This window comes from Trachypithecus francoisi, unplaced genomic scaffold (assembly GCF_009764315.1).
Source record: "Trachypithecus francoisi isolate TF-2019V2 unplaced genomic scaffold, Tfra_2.0 Lachesis_group2, whole genome shotgun sequence".
Classification (NCBI taxonomy): domain Eukaryota; kingdom Metazoa; phylum Chordata; class Mammalia; order Primates; family Cercopithecidae; genus Trachypithecus; species Trachypithecus francoisi.
The window spans coordinates 122,912,401-122,937,942 of record NW_022681465.1 but is presented as its reverse complement, the minus strand read 5'-3'; the positions used below and the strand labels follow the sequence as shown (position 1 = coordinate 122,937,942).

General features: G+C 39.1%; 1 protein-coding gene and 1 pseudogene across 3 annotated transcripts in view; both read right to left on the bottom strand.

Moving 5' to 3' along the window:
* Positions 1-13,508: 13,508 nt before the first annotated feature.
* Positions 13,509-17,869, bottom strand: LOC117066096 (annotated as a pseudogene). Its single transcript, XR_004430137.1, has 3 exons — positions 17,829-17,869; positions 16,248-16,324; positions 13,509-14,973 (listed from the first exon to the last, which is right to left on the bottom strand). The product of XR_004430137.1 is annotated as a solute carrier family 2, facilitated glucose transporter member 3-like (transcript).
* The window catches only part of PANK3 (pantothenate kinase 3), a 28,498-nt gene continuing 18,535 nt past the window's right edge, over positions 15,580-25,542 (bottom strand). For both annotated transcript variants that reach the window (XM_033180341.1, XM_033180342.1), the window contains 3 exons: positions 22,432-22,555; positions 19,987-20,112; positions 15,580-18,945 (listed from right to left, as the gene is read on the bottom strand). In XM_033180341.1, the coding sequence (XP_033036232.1) occupies positions 18,895-18,945; positions 19,987-20,112; positions 22,432-22,555 (301 nt within the window). In that variant the 3' untranslated portion in view covers positions 15,580-18,894. The remainder of the gene's footprint in view (positions 18,946-19,986; positions 20,113-22,431; positions 22,556-25,542) is intronic.

The window sequence follows — 25,542 nt, the reverse complement described above, 5'->3', positions numbered from 1 at the left end:
TGTGCATTTGTCATGTATTTCTCGTGTCATGGTTTTCATCTCTGTCATTTCGTTTATGATCTCTCTGCATTAATTAGTCTAGCTGTCAATTCTTCCACTTTTTTTTCAAGATTTTTAGTTTCTTTGCGCTGGGTACGTAATTCCTTCTTTAGCTCTGAGAGGTTTGATGGACTGAAGACTTCTTCTCTCATCTCGTCAAAGTCATTCTCTGACCAGCTTTGATCCATTGCTGGTGATGGGCTGCGCTCCTTTGCAGGGGGAGATGCGCTCTTATTTTTTGAATTTCCAGCTTTTCTGCCCTGCTTCTTCCCCATCTTTGTGGTTTTATCTGTCTCTGGTCTTTGATGATGGTGACGTACTGATGGGGTTTTGGTATAGGTGTCCTTCCTGTTTGATAGTTTTCCATCTGACAGTCAGAAGGACTGTCTGTTGGTCTGTTGGAGATTGCTTGAGGTCCACTCCAGACCCTGTTTGCCTGGGTATCAGCAGCAGAGGTTGCCGAAGATAGAATATTGCTGAACAGCGAGTGTACCTGTCTGATTCTTTCTTTGGAAGTTTCCTCTCAGGGGACTCCACCCTGTGAGGTGTGGGGTGTCAGACTGCCCCTAGTGGGGGATGTCTCCCATCTAGGCTACTCAGGGGTCAGGGACCCACCTGAGCAGGCAGTCTGTCCGTTCTCAGATCTCAACCTCCGCGTTAGGAGATCCACGGCTCTCCCCAAAGCTGTCAGACAGAGTCGTTCGTGTCTGCACTGGCCCCGGCTCTTTCCCCTGTTGGACTGCAGCTGTGCGCTGTCCGCAGAGGTAGAGTCTACAGAGACAGGCAGGCTTCCTTGAGCTGCTGTGAGCTCCACCCAGTTCGAGCTTCCCAGCGGCTTTGTTTACCTACTTAAGCCTCAGCAATGGCGGGCGCCCCTCCCCCAGCCTCGCTGCTGCCTTGCGGATAGATCACCGCAGACGGCTGTGTTAGCAGTGAGGGAGGCTCCGTGGGCGTGGGACCCTCCCGGCCAGGTGTGGGATATATTCTCCTGGTGTGCCTGTTTCCTTAAAGCGCAGTATTGGGGTGGGAGTTACCCGATTTTCCAGGTGTTGTGTGTCTCAGTTCCCCTGGCTAGGAAAAGGGATTCCCTTCCCCCTTGTGCTTCCAGGTGAGGCGATGCCTCGCCCTGCTTCAGCTCACGCTGGTCAGGCTGCAGCAGCTGACCAGCACCGATTGTCCGGCACTCCCTAGAGAGATGACCCCAGTACCTCAGTTGAAAATGCAGAAATCACCGGTCTTCTGTGTCGCTCGCGCTGGGAGTTGGAGACTGGAGCTGTTCCTATTCGGCCATCTTGCTCCGCCCCCCCCATGTATCCTTTTTTTTTGATTACAGGCGTGAGCCACCGCGCCTGGCCTTGCCTATGTATCTTAAAAATTCTGTCTTCTTGGTTAATTGAACTTTTTATAATTATATAATGACTCTATTCCTAATGATGGATTTGTCTTCAAGTTTAGGCGTGTGCCACCAGTCTCGGCTAATTTTTGTATTTTTTGTAGAGATGGGGTTTCACTACGCTGCCTAGGCTGGTCTCGAACTCCTGGGCTCAAGTGATCTTCCCATGTTGGCCTCCCAAAGTGTTGGGATTACAGGTGTGAGCCACCACGCCCAGCTTATTCTTCTTGTCATAAGATAGCTACATAAGTTTTCCCTTTGGTTAGTGTTTGCCTAATCTTTTTTTTTTTGAACTCTCTGATTTCAACCTGTTCAGTTAATATTATAAAAAGCATAGATGGTAGTTTATTTTTAAGAGATAGGATCTTGCTCTGTCACTCAGGCTAGAGTGCAGTGGCACAATCATACCTCATTGTAACCTTGAACTCCTGGGTTCAAGCGATGTTCCTGCCTCAGCCTCCCCAGTAGCTAGGAATACAGGCATGTGCCACCATATGCAGCTAATTTTTTTTTTTTTTTTTTTTTTGAGATAAGGTATTGCTATGTTGCCTGTGTAGGTCTTGAATTCCTGGCCTGAAGTGACCCTCCTGCTTTGACCTCCCAAAGCACTGAGATTATAGGCTTGAACCACTGTGCCTGGCCTTTGTTTTCCTTTTAAACTCAAATTTCACATTCACTGTGCCTGGCCTTTGTTTTCCTTTTAAACTCAAATTTCACATTCTCCTCTAATTGGCAAGTTTGCCCCATTAATATTTTCATCTTTCTGATTTTTTCCACATTTACTTAAATTGTCCTGCTTTTTCTGTACTGATTGCTCTTTCTTGTTATAACCAAATTTACTATTATTTCTGAGAGACAGGGTCTCGCTCTGTTGCCCAGGCTTGAGTACAGGGGTGCAATTTGGGCTCACTGCAACATACGCCTCCTGGGTTCAAATGATCCTCTGCCTCAGCCACCCTAGTAGCTGGGACCTCAGACAGGCATCACCAGGTAATTTTTAAATTTTTTGTAGACAAGTTCTCACTATATTAACCTGGCTGGTCTTGAAATCCTGGGCTCAAGCAATCCTCCTGCCTTGGTCTCCCAAAAAGCTGGAATTACAGATGTAAGCCTCTGTGCCCAGCTCCAAATTACTTATTTGGATAACATTCTGGTGCCATGTCATTTGTCCAACACAGAGAAGGTATTAAAAAAAAGCACTAAGATGGAGGTGAGGACACCTAGGGTTGAGTTTTGGTTCTGTTAATAACTTGCTGTGTGATTTAGGACAATCTAGTTGACTTCTCTGGACCTTTTTTCCTCCCTATAAATAAATCTTGAGTTTGATTCAGTAGTCTGTGAGATTCCTGCTAACTCTTGGATTCTCTGTTCCCATGCCTGGTTGGTCGCTGGCTCTTGATATATGAAAAATCCTAGGGCATCTCTAATTTGCAGCTTGCTCTTAGACTAAGATTCAGGATAGCTGGGTGTGGGGGAGCATGCCTGTAGTCCCAGCTAGCTGGAAGACTGAGATGCGAGGATCGCTTGTGCTCAGGAGTTGGGAGGCCAACCTGGACAATATAGTGAGACTCTCTTAAAAAAAAAAAAAAAAAGATTCAGGGCCGGACGTGATGACTCATGTCTGTAATCCCAACACTTTGGGAGGACAAGGTGGGCAGATCACTTGAGCCCAGGAGTTTGAGACCAGCCTGAGCCACATAGATAAACCCTATTTCTGCAAAAAGTAAATTTAAAAAATTAGCTGCGTATGGTGGTGCATAACTGTGGTCCCAGATACTCAGGAGGCTGAGGTGGAAGGACAGCTTGAGCCTGGGTGTTTGAGGCTGCAGTGAGTCATGATATCGTGCCACTGCACTCTAGGCTGGGTGACAGAGTGAGACCCTGTTTCAAAAAAAAAAAAAAGATTCAGGATGGACATTTTTTCTTCACGGCATTGAGAAGAGTTTAGACTAAGGCAGCATTATGGAGCCGGGCACAGTGGCTCACGGCTGTAATCCCAGCACTTTGGAAGGCCAAGGCAGGCAGATTACTTGAGGTCAGGAGTTCGAGACCAGCCAACATGGCAAAACTAGGTCTCTGTTAAAAATACAAAAATTAGCCTAGCATGGTGATGCACATCTGTAATCCCAGCTGCTCGGGAGGCTGAGGCAGGAGAATCGCTTTGAACCATGGAGGCAGAGGTAGCAGTCAGCTGAGATCGCACCACAGCACTCCATCCTGGGCGACAGAGCAAGACTTTGTCTATAAATACATAAATAAAATAGCATATTGGAAATGAACCCAAGAGAAAACAGAATGTCAATAATTTAGTTTGACTTGCTTGCCCAGAATGGGTCAAATCATAAATTTCGTAATCAGGGTCAAAAGAGAATTGAATTTGTTGACACAAGTATAAATATTTATTTTGTATCTTTTTAGAAGAGCTTGAGTTATAATCAATGTACAATACACCACACATATTTAAAAGACAATTTGGGCTGGGCACAGTGGCTCATGCCTATAATCCAACACTTTGGGAGGCTGAGGTGGGCGGATCACCTGAGGTCGAGAGTTCAAGACAGCCTGACCAACATGGTAAAATCCTGTATCTACTAAAAATACAAAAATTCGCCAGGCTTGGTGGCAGGTACCTGTAATCCCAGCTACTTGGGAGGCTGAGGCACAAGAATTGCTTGAACCTGGGAGGCGGAGATTACAGTGAGCTGAGATCGCACTCCAGCCTGGGCCACAGAGAAAAAGAAAAAAAAAAAAGACCATTTGATGAGTTCTGCTATATGTACCTGCCCATGTGAAAGTATCACAGTGAAAATACTGAATATATCCACCACACCCACAAGTTTCCTCCCTGTCTTCCTCTAGCTCCTGGACCCACACAACCAAAAAGAAGGGATACTTTCAACAAATGATACTGAAACAACTGTAAATCCATATGCAAAAAAAGCCCTGAACCCTTACCTCATACCATACCCAAAGATTGACTGATTATAGGCTAAAAGATAAAAATTGGCCGGGCGCGGTGGCTCAAGCCTGTAATCCCAGCACTTTGGGAGGCCGAGATGGGCGGATCACAAGGTCAGGAGATCGAGACCATCCTGGCTAACACAGTGAAACCCCGTCTCTACTAAAAATACAAAAAAACTAGCCGGGCGAGGTGGCAGGCGCCTGTAGTCCCAGCTACTCCGGAGGCTGAGGCAGGAGAATGGCGTGAACCCGGGAGGCAGAGCTTGCAGTGAGCTGAGATCCGGCCACTGCACTCCAGCCTGGGCGACAGAGCGAGACTCCGTCTCAAAAAAAAAAAAAAAAAAGATAAAAATTAAAACTACAAATTGTCTAGAATAAAACAGGAGAAAATATCCATGATCTTGATTAGGCAAAGATTTCTTAGGACACAAAAAGGATAAGCATAAGAAGCTGGACTTCAACAAGATGAAGCTCTGTTCCTCAAAATAGTATTAAGAAAATAAACAGATAAGCCATAAATTTGGAGAAACTATTCAAATATATATCCAACGAAGGACTTCTAACTAGAATATATGAAGAAATCTTACAAGTCAGTAACAAGACAACTCAATGAAAAACGGGCAAAAGATTTTGTCTTTATAAAAGATATATATGAAAGGCCAATAAGGATCTGAAAAGATGCTCAATGTCATCAGTAATCAAGGAGACACAAATTAAAACCACAAACAGACAATACGTCACACAAGTAAGAATGGCCACAATTTAAAAGATGGACAATACTCATGGATACAGAGCAAGTGGAACTCTCTCTCAGACACTGCTGGAGAGAATGTAAAATGGAACCTCTTGGAAACTGTTTTCCAGTTTCTTACAGCGTTACCAGCAATTTCACTATTTATCCCAGATTAAAACACAGGTCCACCCAAAGACTTGCACGTAAATATACAAGCAAATGGATAAACAAATTGTAGTATATTCATCCAAAGGACTATTAATGAGCAAAAGGAATGCAGTACTGATACAACATGGATTAACCTCAAAACCATTATGCTGAGAGGAAGCAGACACAAGAGTACATACCACAGCAAATCTATAGGGACAGAAAGTAGACAGTAGCTCTATGAAGTCTAGGGCTGGGAGAGAAAGAGAGATTGGGAGTATCTACTGTATTGGTCCATTTACATAAAAACTCCAGAAAAGACAAACTTTAGTCTACGTAAGACTTTTTATGTAGTCTACATATCTACATAAAAACTCTAGAAAAGACAAATTTGGCCGGGCATGGTGGCTCAAGCCTGTAATCCCAGCACTTTGGGAGGCTGAGACGGGCGGATCACGAGGTCAGGAGATCGAGACCATCCTGGCTAACATGGTGAAACCCTGTCTCTACTAAAAATACAAAAAACTAGCCGGGCGACGTGGCGGGCGCCTGTAGTCCCAGCTACTCAGGAGGCTGAGGCAGGAGAATGGCGTGAACCCAGGAGGCGGAGCTTGCAGTGAGCTGAGATCCGGCCCACTGCACTCCAGCCTGGGCGGCAGAGCGAGACTCCGTCTCAAAAAAAAAAAAAAAAAAAGAAAAGAAAAGACAAATTTTATCTAGAGCGAATCAGTGGGTGCTTAGGGATGGGGATTGGAGGGGAGTGACTAGGATGGAGGCCAAGGGAACTTTTTGGAATGATGCAGATACCTTGGAGTGGTAGTTACATGGGTGTACACATTTATCAAACTTATTTAAATGTACAGTTAGATGATTATTGTATAAGTCATACCTCAATAACATTTATTATAAATAGGTCCAAACCCAAAACTAAACCAAAATCAGCAAGATTAATTACAAATTCACTGAATCATTTCTGAATAAACGGTTGTCCCGAAAACCTGCAAAGGTGCTTTAGGAAATCTGAAAACACAAGGTGTCAGAATATTTTTTTCAAACTGTTAAAATGAGACAACTAAAAAAGCTGCTATGTAACATGCAATTGTCTCTCTATCCATGGAAGATTGGTTCCAGGAACTTCTGCAGATACCAAAATTCATGAATGCTCAAGTCCATTATATAAAGTGGCATAGTATTTGCATATAACCTACACATCCTCCTATATGCTTTTTTTTTTTTTATTCTGAGTCTGCTTGCTAGGGAACTCCCATATACTTTAAATTATCCTTATTTATGATAGCTAATACATTGCAAATAGTTATACTGTATTTTTTATTTGCATTAAACTTTTATCTTAGATTCCAGGGTACATGTGCAGGTTATACAGATTAACTCATGTCACAGGGGTTTACTGTACAGATTATTTCATCACCCAGCTACTAGGCCTAGTACCCAATAGATATTTTTCTGATTCTCTCCCTCTTCCCAGCTTCCACCCTCAAGTAGGCCCCAGTTTCTGTCATTCCCCTCTTTGGGTTCATGTGTTCTCACCAAGCTCCCATATATTATTTTTATTGTTGTATTATTTTTTCTTTCAAATGTTTTCAATCCACGCATGGCTGAATCCATCGATGTGGAACTCACAGATACGGAGGGCCAAGTTACTCTTTCAAGTTCAGGTGCTTGTTTTTTTTTTTTTTTTGAGAGAGTCTCGCCCTGTCGCCCACCCAGGCTGGAGTGCAGTGGCGCAATCTCAGCTCACTGCAAGCTTCACCTCCCAGGTTCACACCATTCTCCCGCCTCAGCCTCCCCAGTAGCTGGGACTACAGGCGCCCGCCACCACGCCCAGCTCAATTTTTTGTATTTTTAGTAGAGATGGGTTTTCACTGTGTTAGCCAGGACGGTCTCCATCTCCTCATCCACCCACCTTGGCCTCCCAAAGTGTTGGGATAACAGGCATCAGCCACCACGCCCGGCCAGGTGCTTGATTTCTTTTAGTGGTATCATTTAATGTTTTGTGTTTTTTTTGTTTTCAAAGAAATCTGGGGTAGCTGGACTCCAAACTCTTGCTAGAAGAAAATGAGCAAAATGGGCTTAAATCAAAAAGAATATGCCTTCATAGTTTTGGTAATTTTTGCTACTGTTTCCAGAAACTGAAGATTATGTTTAAAGCCCTGGCTGGGGATGAGCACTTACTTACCTAAACATGTGGTCAACTGCACTTTTGGGGTATGGCTAACCTCTGGGTAACATTAAAAACTATCCAAAAGTACCAATTTTCTTTTTTTTTTCTTTTTTTTTTTTTTTTTGAGACGGAGTCTCGCTGTGTCGCCCAGGCTGGAGTGCAGTGGCGCGATCTCGGCTCACTGCAAGCTCCGCCTCCCGGGTTCCCGCCATTCTCCCGCCTCAGCCTCCGAGTAGCTGGGACTACAGGCGCCCGCCACTGCGCCCGGCTAGTTTTTTTTTGTATTTTTTAGTAGAGACGGGGTTTCACCGTGTTAGCCAGGAGGGTCTCGATCTCCTGACCTCGTGATCCGCCCGCCTCGGCCTCCCAAAGTGCTGGGATTACAGGCTTGAGCCACCGCGCCCGGCCAAAAGTACCAATTTTCTATGAAAAGGATGTAAAGTTCCAGGAGCTAGTCAGGTTTTCCAGGTTTACTTCGGGAAAAAGTCAAATCCTAAACTCCTCTCCACCTACCAAAACCAGATGCATAATATCTTAAAACGGGAACTTATAAACTATTACCATAGAAAATGATCAATAGATTTTAGATGCAGAAATATTAAGGTTTGTTCAATACACAATACACTCATTAAGGACTGTATCATAGAAAGTAGACATCCTGCTTTCAAAGTTTTTTTTTTTGAGACAGAGTCTCACTCTGTCGCCCAGGTTGGAGAGCAGTGGCGCGATCTTGGTTCACTGCAACCTCCACCTCCCAGGTTCAAGCAATTCTCATGCCTCAGGCTCCCAAGTAGCTGGAACTACAGGTGTGCGCCACCACACCCAACCAAATTTTGTAATTTTAGTAAATATGAGGTTTTGCCACATTGGCCAGGCTGGTCTCGAATTCCTGGCCTCAAGTGATCCACCTGCCTCGGTTCCCCAAAGTGCTGGGATTATAGGTGTGAGCTACTGCTCCTGGCCGCTTTTAAAATTTATATAGCACTGTGTATTGACTCCAGTACAGACTTTTCCCTCCTTGGAAAGTTTATTTAAATGAAAGACTTAAGTGTGTAGCCTTGAATGTTTGCTCTTTAGGAGCTTATTTCTAAGTGCTTGTGGAAGCAGTACTTCTACATTTGAGTAGCTAAACTACATCTCAAATCTCTTCCATACTGCATCATGTTCTCCTTTAGTCCAGATCTTAGATTTTTTTCATCGTAGTTCTTGCTAGTTTTTTTAATAAAGGATATGTACTTCACATGTCACATGGTAGTCATGTTCATGTTTTCAACCATTCCTGTACACTCCAAGAAAAGACACTATGATCTGAAAACTATGCCTGGAGCCACGACAATCATACAATTTGAAAACACAGCCGTCAAGTTTCCGACTTACTGCCTCACGTATTAAGATGATTTTTTTAAACAAACTTAATAGGCGACGGATACCCCATTCTCCATGATGTGCTTATTTCACATGCACGCCTGTATCAAAACATCTCACATACTCCACAAAGCCTGAAATCCCAGCACTTTGGGATGCCAAGGTGGTGGATCACTTGAGCCCAGGAGTTTGAGAACAGCCTGGGCAACATGGCGAAACCCCATTTACACACACACACACACACACACACACACACCACAAACAAAACAAAACAAACACCTAACCAACAAACAAAACCCTAGCCAGGCACGGTGGTGCATGCCTGTAGTCTCAGTTAGTTGGGAGGCTGAGGCTATAGTGAGCTATGACTGCACCACTACACACTAGCTCAGTCAACAAAGAGACTATCTCAAAAACAAACAAACAAACTCAAAACCAAAAAGCCAACAACATTCCTTTCTGATGCGGGATAACATGGTCTCGGAGGAGAAAGTTTCCACATCTTAATAAATCCAAGTCTTAAATGTCATCAATGCCTTCTCTGTGCCACTGGGGATCTAGAGGTGAACAAGACTTTACAAAGTTCTTGCTCTCACGGAATTAACCACAACCATGCATTTAATCGAAGTGAAAATGTAGGAATATGTAAGGTAAATAATAAAGGGACACATAGTAAACAACTTAGATAATTTATTAAGTAGAAAATAAAAAGTATGATTCTAACATCTATTTAGAATATGAACAAAATTAGAAACGGTTAAACTACAGGAAAAAAGGCAGAGATACTGAAGTTGGCTTAATGGTTATCCAACACAAACAAGCAAAACCCAGGTTACCTTCATGCAAATAAGCATTAAGGAAAAGAATACGGGAATGTTTACAGAATGTGCCATGGCAAACATTTTTCAAATTTACATAAGAAACTGTACATGAATGAAAAAATAAATTAGGTAATTTACAAGAAATGTTTTACAGATTACAATAGGCTATAACTTAGTTTATTATGAATAAAACTTGTAGCACATCATACATTTTTACATCACAGATTCAGTGTTAAAAGAATTCAGACATGATAAAGCTTAGACTTGACAAGAATAACGTAATAGACAGAATAAGGCAATTTACACCGAAATGGCACGTGGAAGTCAAATTAATCCTCAAATTAAAGGATTCGTTACTGGGACATAATAACATCTTCTGAGTACGATTTGGTCAATAACTGGTCATTAAGATAAATGCCATTCAATTTTAGTTAAAAAGTCAGTTTTTAGCTGTAGTTTAAATAAAAATAAAAGTACAGTGTACCAAAAAATAATAAAAACCATCTTATTATCACTTACATCCTAATACTATTAATTGTATTAGGGACAAGCAGACTAGGATATTGGTGTTACTTCTATAAAGTTACCTTCTATTTCTAAATGCTGTAAACTAAACTAAAACAGGTTCCACAGAAAAAAGTGGTAAATTCCAAAATGGCTTAATACCTGTGACAACTATTGACTGAGCCAGGTATGATATCGATGAAATTCAGACATACAATATAAAGTTGAGATAATCCCAAATTATTTTACATTATTTATATATACTTTACAAATTATGCAAACATGGAAATGTTTTCTTGGAAAGCTATTGGAACTGTAAGCACTGAGATGTATGAAAGAAAGATGTTTAGAAATACAAAATTTAATTATATCCTACAATTGAATTAGTTGCATATTTATACCATTCAAAATCTTGATTTTAACCTCATTCACTCCTTTGAAAAATACATTCCTCTTTGTTCTTTCAAACGCAAAATTAGTGGCAGTTGCAGCAAAAACACTGAAATTCTACAAGAAAAAAAATTGATTTACCCCAAACATATCTTTCAACAGGAACTGTGGTACCTGAAATCCCAGTATCAGCTAATAGTTCATTCATTCATTCATGTTTGAGACAGAGTCTTACTCTGTTGCCCAGGCTGGAGTACAGTGGCATGATCTGCCCTCTGCTTCCCGGTTCAAGTGATTCTCCTGCCTCAGCCTCCCGAGTAGCTGGGACTACAGGTGTATGCCAATAAGCTGGGGTATTTTTTTTATTTTTAGTAGAGATGTGGTTCTTCCTGTATCTATCCCCACTCACAATGATGAGAAATAAGAAACAGCTTTTTAAAAAGGGCCACTAAAAAATCCCAAATATATGTAACACAAACAGTCCGACTTAACAATGGTTTGACTTACGGTTTTTCAACTTTATAATGGGGCAAAAGCAATACATATTCAGTAAAAACTGTACTTCAAATTTCATATTTTGATATTTTCCTGGGCTAACGATATGTGGTATAATACTCTTGAGATATTAAATATTTCATTATAGAATAGGTTTTGTATTAGATGATTTTGCCCAGCTACAGGCCAACGTTAAGTGTTCTGAACACATTTAAGGTAGGCTAGGCTAAGCTGGGATGTTCAGTAGGTTAGGCGTATTAAATGTATTTTCAACTTACAGTATTTTCAATTTACAATGGGTCTACTGGAACATAACCCTATCATAAGTCAAGGAACATCTGTATTCCAACATTTATGAATAATTTTTTTTGTACAATGAAAAAGTCATAATGCCCATATAATTCTGAAGTTAACACAGTAAAAATGCCAGATAACCTTTACAGATTTAAAAGTACAAACATTTTAATATACATATAAAACCTTTCATATTACTTTAAGGTATATCTACCTGGCCGTTACAGGCAATGACATATTAAGAGAGAACGCCATTCTACTGGTTTGGTGAGAATCCAATACCTAGTACCTATAAAATATATAACAATAAAAATTAAGTAATAACTTAAAATTATATAAGCACTAAATATTAACTCCAAAACATGACACCAAATACCTGAAAAAAAAAAATTAGTTATCCCAAACACGGCCATGAATGAAGCAACTTTCTCAGGACCCTGAAAACTGACTCATTTTTCATCATAACAAACCAAATAATGTTCAAAGAGGCAAGACCAGTCACCAACACTACCTCTTTTTTTCTTTTTTGAGATGGAGTCTCGCTCCGTCACCCAGGCTGGAGTGCAGTGGCCGGACCTTGGCTCACTGCAAGCTCCGCCTCCCGGGTTTACGCCATTCTCCTGCCTCAGCCTCCGAGTAGCTGGGACTACAGGCGCCCACCACCACGCCCGGCTAGTTTTTTGTATTTTTTAGTAGAGACGGGGTTTCACCGTGTTCGCCAGGATGGTCTCGATCTCCTGACCTCATGATCCACCCGTCTCGACCTCCCAAAGTGCTGGGATTACAGGCTTGAGCTACCGCGCCTGGCCTAACACTACTACTTTTAATACAATACCAAACATGACCTCACATTCACTGAATATACAGGACTAATGCAAATAGTAGTGACTGCTTTAAGAAAACATTTGGACTGTTTGGAAGTGGAAATTAATTATTCAAAATTTAGTTATGTCAGAAAAGCTGGGATGATTCATTTTCACACCATCATTATCGTGAATGGGCTATCCAAATACTCTTAACAGAAGGAAAGAATTACTCACTTTTTTAGGTCTTCAGTGATTATTACTAGGCTCAGTAGAAACCAGAAGACAATTATTCTCTTAAATATTGACAAGAGGCAGTAATATAAGTAAAACACATTATTTTCTGAGATTATCTGATGATTGAAACAAAGCTGGCTGAATTCCTTAGGTATCAGAATAAACATAAACTTGATCATTGATACCTCATGGCAGATCACTTTAAGTGAGGTCAGAGTATTATTACAAAAAGACAATATATTTCTAATGTTTTGTTTACACACACCACAAAACAGTTAAATTCAAAATAATGTACACTCATTTTCATTATCCTCTATCAGTTTTCACATGGCTTTAAAAAGTGAAAGAATTTCTAAACTACATTCTCAAATGCAATAAACTAAAATGCATAAAGTGCTTAACAGAAAAAGATACAATGAAATATGAAAAAATTTTGCTTATAATATACAGAGTGGTTATAAAGAACATATGGAAATTACTATCCAGTTAAGCTTTTCATCCAAAAACGCAACCTTAAAAATCAAGGCAATATGTAATAGACTACTCTTTGAAGGCAAGAATACTGCTGGAATAAGAGGAAAATCTTTTCACTTTGTGCTACATCATTATGCTTACAGAAACAGTCTTTCAGGAAGTGGTATTCACATTATAGCAATCACATGTACACTCAAAGGTAAAAAAAACAAAAAAAACTCAGAAGTTTTTATAGAGTCTAATATTTGGCAAATAATCTTAACCACTTGAAGGGCGGGCTTTCAATTACCAAGTGTATTACAGGCAATAGCACTGACTTTACCCAAACTAGGATACCACCTAATTTCCAACTTATTTAGAGTAGTTGAGCAAGGAACTGCCATGTCAAATTACATGGCAAGTTTACTAATAGACTTAGTCTTTGGAAAAGATGAGTGTAGAACTTAAAAAGTACTAGTTTTAAAAGTCTCTAATTAAAAGGCAATCTTCTCGCAGCGGCAGGGTGGTGGTGATGGGAGATTCTATATCTTGTGTTCTTTGCCTAGTCTCACAGCAAACTGACAGTGCTCCTTGCATTTGAAAAAGTTACCAGATTTTTTAGGAATGAAAATTAAGCCCAAAAGTTACAAAGGTTTTCTGGGTAGAGAGGTCTACAATGCATTAAAGTTTCTTTTTAATCCTTAGAAATTGGCCGCTCAAAGTCCAATTTTAGAAATGAAGTCAATGGAATTATTAGATCTGCTTCAGTGAAGTATGTATGTTTGGATTGTTGGGAACTGTGCCCAGTGGACTCATACTATCTCAAATGTGATCTACTGGAAAGATTCAGGTCCCCTAAGAGAACTTGGCATAGTATCATGGTCAGATGGTAATAGACATATATAAGCATGCCATGACCCTAAAGCAACAACACACTTAAACTAGATAATAATTGTTCAGGAAGAGCAATCCAACTAGAAAGCTGGAGGTCCAGTTGGAGCAACCAGCCACTGCTATTACAAACTGAAGAGTGTGGCCACAGTATACCAGGGAATGGGGCCTGGTCCAACTCCAGAGAAGGCCACAAAGACCAAGATAGCCCCACTACAAAGCTCATCCCACCATACTCATTCTTTAATAACAAACAATTATGAGGACAGAATAAAACGCCACCCTCCAAGACCTATCATATGTAAAGTCCTTCCTGCCCTTTCAACCAGAAAGAGAGACTACAGTCAAGAAGATATTAACCACTCCTGCACTAATCTCTAGATTGGTTTCTCAACACCTGCAAATCCTTGAAGATTCTCATTGAGAAAGAGAAGACAACATTGATTCCAGACATTGATTCCAGAGAGAGCTGGAACATGATGGAAATGACAGTGGGTTGTCGGTAGCTGGGTATTCTAAAGAGCGCCAGTGTAGTGACTTGCTTTTCTTGTACCATCCTAGCACTCTCATCTCCTGGATGTCCTGGGACACATCCTGAGTCCCCTACAATTGCCGAAGGATCTCATTAGTACTCTTCCTTTCTGCTAATGAGCAAAAACTTATGACTTTCAGGGCAAAATGGAAGGGCTACACTTTATAGGACAGCTGGAAGGATGGTAAAGCCCAGTATCACTGGGCATAGCTCTTCAGACCCCAAGATGAACTCCAGACCAAAGATCTGGATCTCCAGAATACCAACAATGATGCCCAGCTGGGTGAGAGCACTAAAGGTACCCCAAAGGGCAGTAGGCGAGATCTCTCCAATGTACATGGGCACAAAACCTGTGCAGAGTCCGCATTACAAGCCAGTAACCAAGTGGCCCAGGATCAGCATTTCAACCAACTCAGCTTTGTTGCAGAATCCCATAAGGCAACCATTGATAGCCAACAAATTGATGATAAGCATTGAATTGCACCTGCCAAAGTGGTTGACAAAGAGTGCAAGAGAAAGGAGTCAATCATATCACCATTGGGGAAGATGGCCACAGACAAGGGCCAGGGGGACATGAGCAACACCTCAGAGGGAGAGTCTTCTAACCTCTCTTTCAAAGTGTAATCAAGAAAGTCCTATATGATTGTCTCAGGAGCACTGATGACTCCAATGTTGTAGCCAAACTGAATAGAAGAGGTGGGGTGACCTGGGTCCCCATGGCCCTTATCTAATTCTTTTCAAATATTCAAGAAAAGAGCTAGGAGTGGGATTCCAGAGACACTTCTTCCAGTCAACAAAACCTTCAAAGTGTCCTTGGCAGCAAGTTTTCAGGTCCTCGGTAATGCTCTAAAACTCACGCATCATTACAGCATCTCTGTGCTCTTGCTTTACCACATTTATCTCAGGCCCAAACTTAGTTATTTCTTTTTATTACATCTGAACCATCAAAGCTAAATATTTTATTCTATTATGAATAACAGCAACAAAACCACATTTACCCCAAATAAATGTTACAGGAATCTAATAGATGAGCTGTTTTGAAACTTTATGGGAGTCTGAGGCAATACTGCAGAATTACTATAAGGATCAATGTTTAGTAAACAAAAGCATAATAGTTCCAAAATTTGTAAATCCTTTTACCTAGGAATTTATTCTCTCTTTTGTATTTTTGATAGTGATTACAAAGTTTTTCAGATTTTTATGTTGGCAAGTTAACACTGGAGGTCCAACAGTTTAGTGAAGTTGTTTGAGTCTCTTGCTAATTAATGGTTTAGGAAGTAGAAATGCTTGGGGATAAAATTGACTTCTATACATTACCAGTAAATCTAGATGTACTTTGTTTAAAGAGCTTAAAAAATTGTTTACATTACACAAGGTAAGTATCACTATGGGTTTTTTTTGTTTTTGTTTTTTTTTACAGACCACAGTTTTACTTAACAGAGTTTTCAGTAGACTTAGAGATGCATGATAAAGACATTTCCCCATGTAGTTTTCAAATTTTACACTCAAGTTCTTATATTTGATTATAGGCATGAGCCACTGCACCCAGCCTTAAGTACTTAAAATTTAGTTTTCTTCACCTAAAGACATGAATTTAGGAATGATAAGAGTGGTTATTTAGGAGGAAAAGCATGTAAAGGTAAGTTTTTAGAATTTAGACTGAAACTTTGAATTCATGTCAGTCAGTAGCCATTTTAAAACCCTGCAATGACTTCGTATTCCTTGCTTTAATGCTTACATTGTAGTGACTAAATATTTGAGCCAAAGTTCCATTAGTTCAATTTATTTTAAAAGTTTCTGATTTGTATATCTGTACAGATAAGAATCTTAATTGAATGATAGTAACTACAAGTTTTATACCTGTGGCAAATACTGTATTAGCATCTATAAATTTAGGGCAATCTTGAAGGAAAAATAGAATGGTCAGAGTCTAAGTTATTTCATCACTGTACTTTGGTTAATGTGGAACTATGGTTCATATATTTTGTCCTTTTAAACTGAAATTACCTGCTAAAGTGCACGTAAAGTGAGCAACCATCTCACCACTGTGGCTCTTTGCTTTTCCCATATGTAATCTAGAATTACTGGAATAATAAGAACACAAAATCATAATGAAGGCTGACAAAGATTATAATTTTTTATTAAGATCTCAAGTAACTCCCTGTAAGCTTACTGTGGTAAATAGATTTGGTTCTAATACCACAATGCCTCAAAGCTCTATGTTCTTAACAGTGCTGTCTTAGTAGAAATAAAACGTGAACCATGTGTAATTTTATCTTTTCTAGTAAGCACATTAAAAAAACCTGGAAACTGACGATTCTTTTTTTTTTTGAGCTAAGAATCTCACTCTGTCGCCCAGGCTGGAGTGCAGTGGCACAATCTCAGCTCACTGCAGCCTCCGCCTCCTGGGTTCAAGCAATTCTTCTGCCTCAGCCTTCCAAGTAGCTGGGACCACAGGTGTACACCACGCCTGGCTAATTTTTGTATTTTTAGTAGAAACAGGGTTTTGCCATGCTGGCCGGGCTGGTCTCCAACTCCTGACCTCAGGTGACCCACCCATCTTGGCCTCTCAAAGTGCTGGGATTACAGGTGTGAGCCACCACGCCCGGCTAAGATTCATTTTAATTGTATATTTTTCTTTAACCCAACATTTCCAATGTTAACATTTCAACATGTAATCAATACAAAAAATTAGGAGATATTTAACCTTTTATTGTCCCTAGTCTTCAAAAACCAGTGTATATTTTACACTTAAGAGCACATCTCAATTCGGACTAACCACATTTCAAATGCGCTGTACTGGACAGCGTGGTTCTAGAACTACCTCTTAAAAATGAACACTATCAGTGTCCTTGAAAAACTTTCTTATTTGAGCTAGTTTATTTTATACAAACAAACTGTATTTCTTATTATTCCTGAAAGATCTCATATTGGCATCCTGCCATTTCATTGTAGTGCCTATCATTTTTCCATTGATACTGATCAAGTTGCCCAAGACACATCTTCCCACATAGAGGAAATAAGAGGAAAAAAACCCTTTTGGATAGAATCTAATAAAACTCATCCCACTATTCCTATGTATATAAGTAACACTGCGTCTGCTGAGTGGAATTTGCATTCGGAACTTCAAAATTCAGACTCATCTACCTTTCCAAGTTAGACAGCTGGGGAAAGAACTTCCTAAATCTTAAGGATGAGGGCAGAGGGCTCAACCCCACTCCAGATTCAGGCAAGGGGAATAGGAAAGAGTGAGATCAGAGCGTGCTGGCGTCTTGCAGGGGCTCCTTTGATGGGGGCTGTGGGGGAGTGGAAGGCATTATTTTAAGGGGATAAGAAGCAAATGGAAGACTTGCTCCAACTCTCGAGTTTTCATAGAGTTAGAGGAGGTGGAGGGATTTACTCCTGCCATGGATCATGGGCACTTCTATAATCAACTCCTGGTTTTGCACTATTTTTATAAATGGAGATTGGACCTTGGTGACAGCCTCTCTTCCCCTTTTCCTATGTTGCTCAATCTTCCTTTCCCTCCTAGGTTCTTACACATTTCAAACCCTTGCCAGTAACAGCATTTTAGTTATCAGTTCTCACCATTCCCGCTGGTGGTTGAGCCTTTGGATAAAAATCCACATGGCTATGGAGTGGGTTTTGTTGGAAAAGGTGACCTTTCTCTAACTGCACCTCTATTTCTGGCTCCTCAAACAGCGAAGATGATAATAAGGCATGGTAGAAGTTTTCCCATTTTTCAGTGACTAGATTGTGAATATTTCCATATGATTTTTCTATTATTAATGTTACTGTGGTTGTTTTAAAATAAAAGCTCCTAATGTACATATGATCAAAACAAACAAACAAACAAAAAAGAGCACAGTGAACTCAAATCAAATTCCATTACAATAGTCCCAGGACTTCATTGGACCGACTCCCAGTAATTAAGCCTCCAATCTTAAAATGTTAAACATTTCAACGTGTACTGACTAATTCCTGTAAAATACAGAAAGTGCAACATCACCAAACGTGTATTTCCCAGGATTCATTTCAGAATTCTCATGAAAATTTAATAATAGTATTTCAGTTAATTATGGCATTTGAGAAAAGATACTTATGGGGAAAGATCACATACATGCTTTGGGTGATATGTTAAAAAAAAAAAAAACCTACAATAATTAGTAGTATTGCCTTAACATTTCTAAAATCACATAAAAATGATCATCTTTGATTGCCATTTCAATAATTTTGGATACAGGGTATGTTATTTTCTGCTCACTAGTAATCAAAACATAAAACAGACTTGTAACAAATATTCAGAGTCGATTATTTTCATAAGCTAAACATTTCCGAGACTTTAAGATTTGTGTTTGAGCATACAGTACTGCAATGTTGGCTACATAAAATTAAAAAATCTTTTCAAGAGGAAGCTCAATAATCAGAGGCTGTATTGCATTTAAGGATTTAACACTGGCCATATACAAAAGGGAAAGCATTTCAATGAGAAATACTTCACGTTACCAAATTCTCTCCTTTAATATGGCAACATTCAGCAGCTTATGCTACTCTTCTATCCTTTGGTTCCCAGTGACAAACAATGCAGTAATAATGCCTCTGGTTTTAGTTCCTCTTGGATGACATTTATTAGCAGAGAGAGAGACCTGATGCTTTAGCTGAAATTTGGCAGCCCAAGAAGTGCACCAACTGCTCCAAAGTATCCCTGTATAATTGAAAAATAACTGTTATGTAGTGCAGCTTTTAAATTAGCATATAATATTAACCACCTGAGAACACACAACTATGCACAATCTATCTGTTTAATAATATCTGGAAACCTACCAATTTCTGCGTTGTTAGCTATTATAAAAAATTTTCTGAATCTGTATTCCTGATATCTACACAGCTTTGAAATATGTATTTTTATTTATTATTATTATTTTTAGAGACATGGTCTCACTATTTTGCATAGGCTGGCCTTGAATTCCTGGGCTCAGGTGGTCCTCCCATCTCAGCCTCTTTAGTTGGGACTATAGGCTCACACTGAAATATGTATTCTAAAAGTGTGGCCTTTAGACACTAAAGCTTCCAGGACTGTAATAGCAATTCTGCACCCTCTCCCCTTTACTTAATAAACAAACTAACTTCCTCTGGCTGTGCCTGACACTCACACGGCATGCCATGTGGAACTGCACAAGGGCACACCATTCTGATTTGTATTGTGTGAGCAGTGACAATGAGACACGGAAGCTTTTAAGAGCAGAATAATTTGAATCTCTGTTACTAATTTGTAATGATACAGCCATTTGACTTTGATCACAAAATGATTCAAGTTAAGTTAATCCAAAACATTATGTGGAATGAATACCAAAAAACTTGGGGGTGCCTAGCAGGTTATTCCAATTGTCTTCCTCACAACTGAAACTGAAGTGAAGGAACCAATATTCTACCTAAGGCTGGGCATGGTGGCTCACACCTCTAAAGGATTGCTTGAGGCCAGGAGTTCCAGACCAGCCTGGGCAACAAAGACAGATCCTGTCTCTACAAAAAATATTAATAAAAATAAATTAGCTGGGCATAGTGGTGCATGCGTGTTGTCCCAGCTACTTGGGAGGCTGAGGTGGGAGGATTGCTGAGCCTTAGGAGGAAAAGGCTGCAGTAAGCCATCATCGTGCCACTGACCTCAAGCCTGAGTGACGGAGCAAGACCCTGTCTCTTAAAAAACATGCTATTAAAATTCACAAAAAACATTTTCCTACCATACCTCATGTTCTAGAAACAATGCTTTTAGTTGACCTTTTGACCAATAATCCAGTGCATACGCCAGAAGTTTCATTGAGAGGGTATTGACACGTAAAAAGTTTCCAACAAAGACAACTCTGTTTATTTTCTAAAAGAAAAGAACAAAGAAAAAACTTGTAAAAATAATTAACAGATTTTACAATATAAAAGGTTTCAAAATATTTATTTAAAGATGTAAACAACAACTACCCTTTATCAGTATAATACCTACTACATTCCTGGCATATAGCTCTATAATCCTGAGTATTTAAAAATTAGTTCTGCACACATCATCCAAAATCCACAAAACGTATAACACCAAGAACCCTAAACTATGGACTTTGGGTGATGATGATGTGTGCACAGGGTGACTGACTGTAACACATGATCACTCTACTGTGAGATGCTGAGGATGGAGGAGGGCTGTGTGTATATGGAAGGTGGTATATGGGAACTCACTGAGCTTTCCACTTAATTTTATGTGAAACTAAAACTGATCTAAAAAATAAAGTCTACTTTTAAAAAAAGGTTCTAGAAAGACCCTAGCAGATGATTTCAGGTGAGACTTGTTTTTGAAAATGGCCAATAAATAGTCCCCTTACAAAGTCATTTGGAGACACATTATTGATGTGATTTAAAAAAAAAAAAAAATCAAAACATGGTAAGTACTATAAAATGCATTTACGATAAGTAGCAAACTTGTCCTATATATTGCACATTATTGATGTGATTTAAAAAAAAAATCAAAACATGGTAAGTACTATAAAATGCATTTAGAATAAGTAGCAAACTTGTCCCATATATTGCAATGCATGTTGAACAATTACATGCAACTGTGGATTCTATAGAATTGGAGAGTAATACTGACTGGGGCACTGGCACGTGCATTCCTCTAGGATTCTAGCATTCTTTCTCCATCCCCTGCCTGATTAATCAAATCATTCTCTCTCTGCAAAGATTCCACACTAATTTGGTTTCTTAGATATCTCTATGATTAGGAAATCTTAGGGGAACTGGTGTTTGAATCACCAGAAAACTTATTTCGACTTTCACAATATACTGACTTTTGAGTAGAAATCTTTGTACATAAGTTGGGATACTATAAACCATGGCCTAAATCATTGTTAACTCAATTGGTCAGTGGAAATTTAGACATAAAGGGCTAAGAATAAAGGCTTCAAATTTTTGTCAGCTCCCAACATGGCCTACTAGTAACTCCATCAACCAACTAACACTTAAGTTTCTCAAGTTATTAAAAAACTGATGAGATCAAGTTCTGGATTTAAATATAGAATAATTCAGAGGATTTGCATAGTTGTTCTCTCTGCTGGAAGCTTTCTCCCCAAAATGTCTACGTGCACAGTTTCCCCCTCATCTTCTTCAAATCTCTGCCTAAGAATCACATTTTCAAGAAAGCTTTCCTTTAACCACTCAATTACTTGGCAATTTGTCCTCTACCACTCTCTGCCCTATTCCCAATCCTCTTTATCCTGTTTGATGGTTTCTTTTTAAAAAAATAGCATTCATCACCTAATACACACTAAACAATTTACTTAATATGTCACTAGAATGAATGCAAACTCCACAAAGCCGGATCTTTGTTTTCTTCGTTAATATATTCCAAATACCCAGAACAATGTCTGGCATCTGGTAATCAATAAATATTTACTCAATGAATAAATGAATGAATGAACAAATGAAAGGTTCCTTCAAAAAGCATATTTCCCAATCCATTTAAAGTATTCGATATTTATAAAAATTAAATGGGCAAATATATCTATTATTATGTAAGGAAGCTAGAATTAAATATATATATTCTCTTCCAAACAAAGAATCCCAACTATATGGTCAATCTAACAGTATATGCTTTTCACACTTTTCTTGGAACAATAAACACCACTCAAATATCATGAAGAACAGGTCTCAATGCCTTCATAGCCCTGTACAATGCTGCTTGATCCATATGCAACAAGGCAGCACTGTAAAGAAGCCGAGGGCAGTAAGAAAACTTCCAAGAATTTCACTAACCAAATGCAACATTAAGCACTGGTGGCATAGTGGTGAGCATAGCTGCCTTCCAAATGCAATAGTAAGACTAAAAAAAAATGCTTTCACAAAGTAGTTACCTCAAAATATCTTATGCTTAGAATTTTCTTTTACATCCTCAAGGGATTTAGGTTGTGTTTTTCTGAAAAAAAATTCTGAATAAATTTCTCCTATTTCAATTTTAATTATCTGCTACTTTCTTTAAAGGTAATATAGCAATTGGGTTCATAACATATATACCTAATGAGTCTTGGCATTTAATGGGCTACATCTCAATCCCAGAGGCCTCCTTAGGGAAAGTGAAGAAGCCCTGCTAGGTGTATATAGGACTCCAATTCACATTTTTGATAATTTGAGTTTTGTGTTTTTGTTTTTTTTTTACCTCATTAACAGCACACATTCGTGCCACAGAACCAATGTTATTGGTGATAGTAACTAAAGTAGCTCTTGCCAGATCTTCTTTACTAACAGATTCTCGCTTCTCTTTATAAATCATATTCCCAAAACTGCAGAAAAATGAAAAATAAAGTCAAATCTGCTGAAAACAAGCAACATTTTACATATTAACAGATGTATCTATAACTTGGATATTTTTATAAAATTAGGACCAAAAAGTAGAAACACATAGGGATAAGATCAAAACAACCTAACAAAAAAAATCTATGCAAGAGTAAAGTAATACCTTTCAAAGAATTAAGGTTAAAATGACATCTAAAAAAAAAGCATAGTTATTATAAGAAAGCAAAGATTACCAAAATATCTTCGCTTTTAAACCTGATTCAAAACAAATTAACAAAGTCAAAATTACAAAATGTTTCCAAAAGTATCTCAGCTTTAACTTCAAATTCTTTCTCATTCAGTCACAAGAAACATTTATGACATACCAAGCTTTGTGCTGGAGATAGATAGTCCCTCAAACAGGGAATTAGTCTAGTGCAGCACTGTCCAATAGAAATAAAATACGAGTAATATATAATTTCATATATGTTCTATTAGCCACATTAAAAAGGTAAAAATAAACGTGAAATTAATTTTAATTGTACATTTCATTTAAGCCAATATATCCAAATATTGTCATTTCAACATGTGGCACTCAAATGCCAAGTGCCTGATGTGACTAGAGACTACCATAATGGACAATGCAGACCTAGATACAAAAGACAGCAAGAGAAGCGCTAACAGTAACAGGGGAAAAAACAAACAAAGGCTAACCTCGGAAATACAAAGAAAAAAGTATGTTTTATTAAGTGGTAAGAGAAAAAAGTTTAAGAAGGTATGAGGCAGGGCTTTTCAAAGCAAAGGGACCAGAAAAAGCCAGACAAAAAGAGAAGGAAAATCTTAGGCAGAGGCAACTAAAGGTTAAAGGCACACAGAAATGAGAAATGAAAACATCTATGAAATCACAAGATGTTTGGTCAGAGTGAAGCGTCTATGTGAGGGAGAGGCAAGAGATATTACTGAAGAGTGAGACAAAGTCCACTATCAAAGGACACTGGATTCCCTGACAAAGAACTTGGGGCGCACAAGCAACAATGGTTAGGAAGCATAATGAGAGACAAGACTGATAAATAACAGAACAGTAAATTTAAAATATTTAGGAATCAACTTAAAAAGCCATGTATGGACATATTTGGAGAGGCCTTTTTAAATGTGTGAAAGGCACAAAAGTAGCCTTAAACAGACAAGCTAAGTTCTTCAACAGCAAGACTTACTATAAAGATATCATCTGTCCAAGTTAATATGTAAACTTACTGAGATTCCAAAAAAACTTTTTGTAATAGAGAAAATGCTTGCCAAATTTATACAGAATATCAAGCAAAGAAGTTAAACTAGCCCTTCTAGAGATTAAAACATACTTTCTATGCCTCTATAAAGCTGAAAGTATAATGCTGGTACATCAACAGAATGAAAAGCCAGCATATGTAAAAAAGCCATCTCAAATCAGTGAAATAAAGATGGATTATTAGACATTAGGGCCTTCTGGAAAAAAAAAAAAAAAAACCTGAAATATGAAAGCATGATCTGTAACTTACAAAATACCCTAAGATAAACTATAAGTAAATCAAAGATTTAAGTATAAAAATACCACCATTAACATATTAGAAGAAAACAAGGGTTTATTCCTTTATGTATTTGGAATGTAGAAGACTTACTTACTATGAATCAATATCCAGAAGCCATAAAAGAAAAGACTGATAAATTCAACTGTATAACAATCGAGCAGAAAAGTAGAACATGAACAACAACTCACAGAAAATAAAATATGCAAGGCTCTTAACCCCAGAGTCGGTAGGAGAAATGTAAATTAAAATTACATTAAGGGCCAGGCGCAGTGGCTCAGGCCTGTAATCCCAGCACTTTGGAAGGCCGAGGAGGGTGTATTACCTGCGGTCAGGAGTTCAAGACCAGCCTGGCCAACATGGTGAAACCCCGTCTCAACTAAAAATACAAAAAAATTAGCTGGGCATGGGGGCGGGAGCCTGTAATCCCAGCTACTTCGGGAGGCTGAGGCAGAAGAATCACTTGAACCTGGGAGGCAGAGGTTGCAGTGAGCCAAGATGGTGCCATTGCACTCCAGCCTGGGTGACAAGAGTGAAACTCTGCCTAAAATAAAATGAAATAAAATAACATTAAGATACCATTTCTCCACCAGATGGAGAAATGCAAAAGTCAGCACTCTACTGGTGAAACAGGCACTTTCATTTACTGCTGGTGAGAGTGAAAAACAGCACCGCTCCTTTGCATAGTTAACAATATCTCGGCCGGGCGCGATGGCTCAAGCCTGTAATCCCAGCACTTTGGGAGGCCGAGACGGGCGGATCACGAGGTCAGGAGATCGAGACCATCCTGGCTAATACGGTGAAACCCTGTCTCTACTTAAAAATACAAAAAACTAGCCGGGCGACGAGGCGGGCGCCTGTAGTCCCAGCTACTCGGGAGGCTGAGGCAGGAGAATGGCATAAACCCGGGAGGCGGAGCTTGCAGTGAGCTGAGATCCGGCCACTGCACTCCAGCCTGGGTGGCAGAGCAAGACTCCGTCTCAAAAAAAAACAAAAACAAAAACAAAAACAAAAACAAAAACAAAAAAACAATATCTCAAAAATGCATTTGCAATCCAACTTTTGGGAATTTATCCTATACATGTATAACAGAAGGACAACAACATGTAAAGATTTCTAGGCTATATGGATACTTTAGAGTATATATACTATGCCATACAATGGTAAATTACCTTTTGTATATGGGGAGAAAAGTAAGAATATGTATTTGTACATGCATCGAGAAACACTGGAAGGACACTCAAAAATTAAAAAAGAAAAGTTTCCCACAAGGTGCACTCAGGGTAGACTTCTTAATGTATACTTAATTTTTAAATGACATCAATGTTCAAAACTTGGAACCTAAAATGGGTAAGAGAAAGCACCCTTACAACTTTCTGTTGTACTGCTTTCCAAAAACATAAGCAACTTGAATTACTTAAGTTCTATAACTT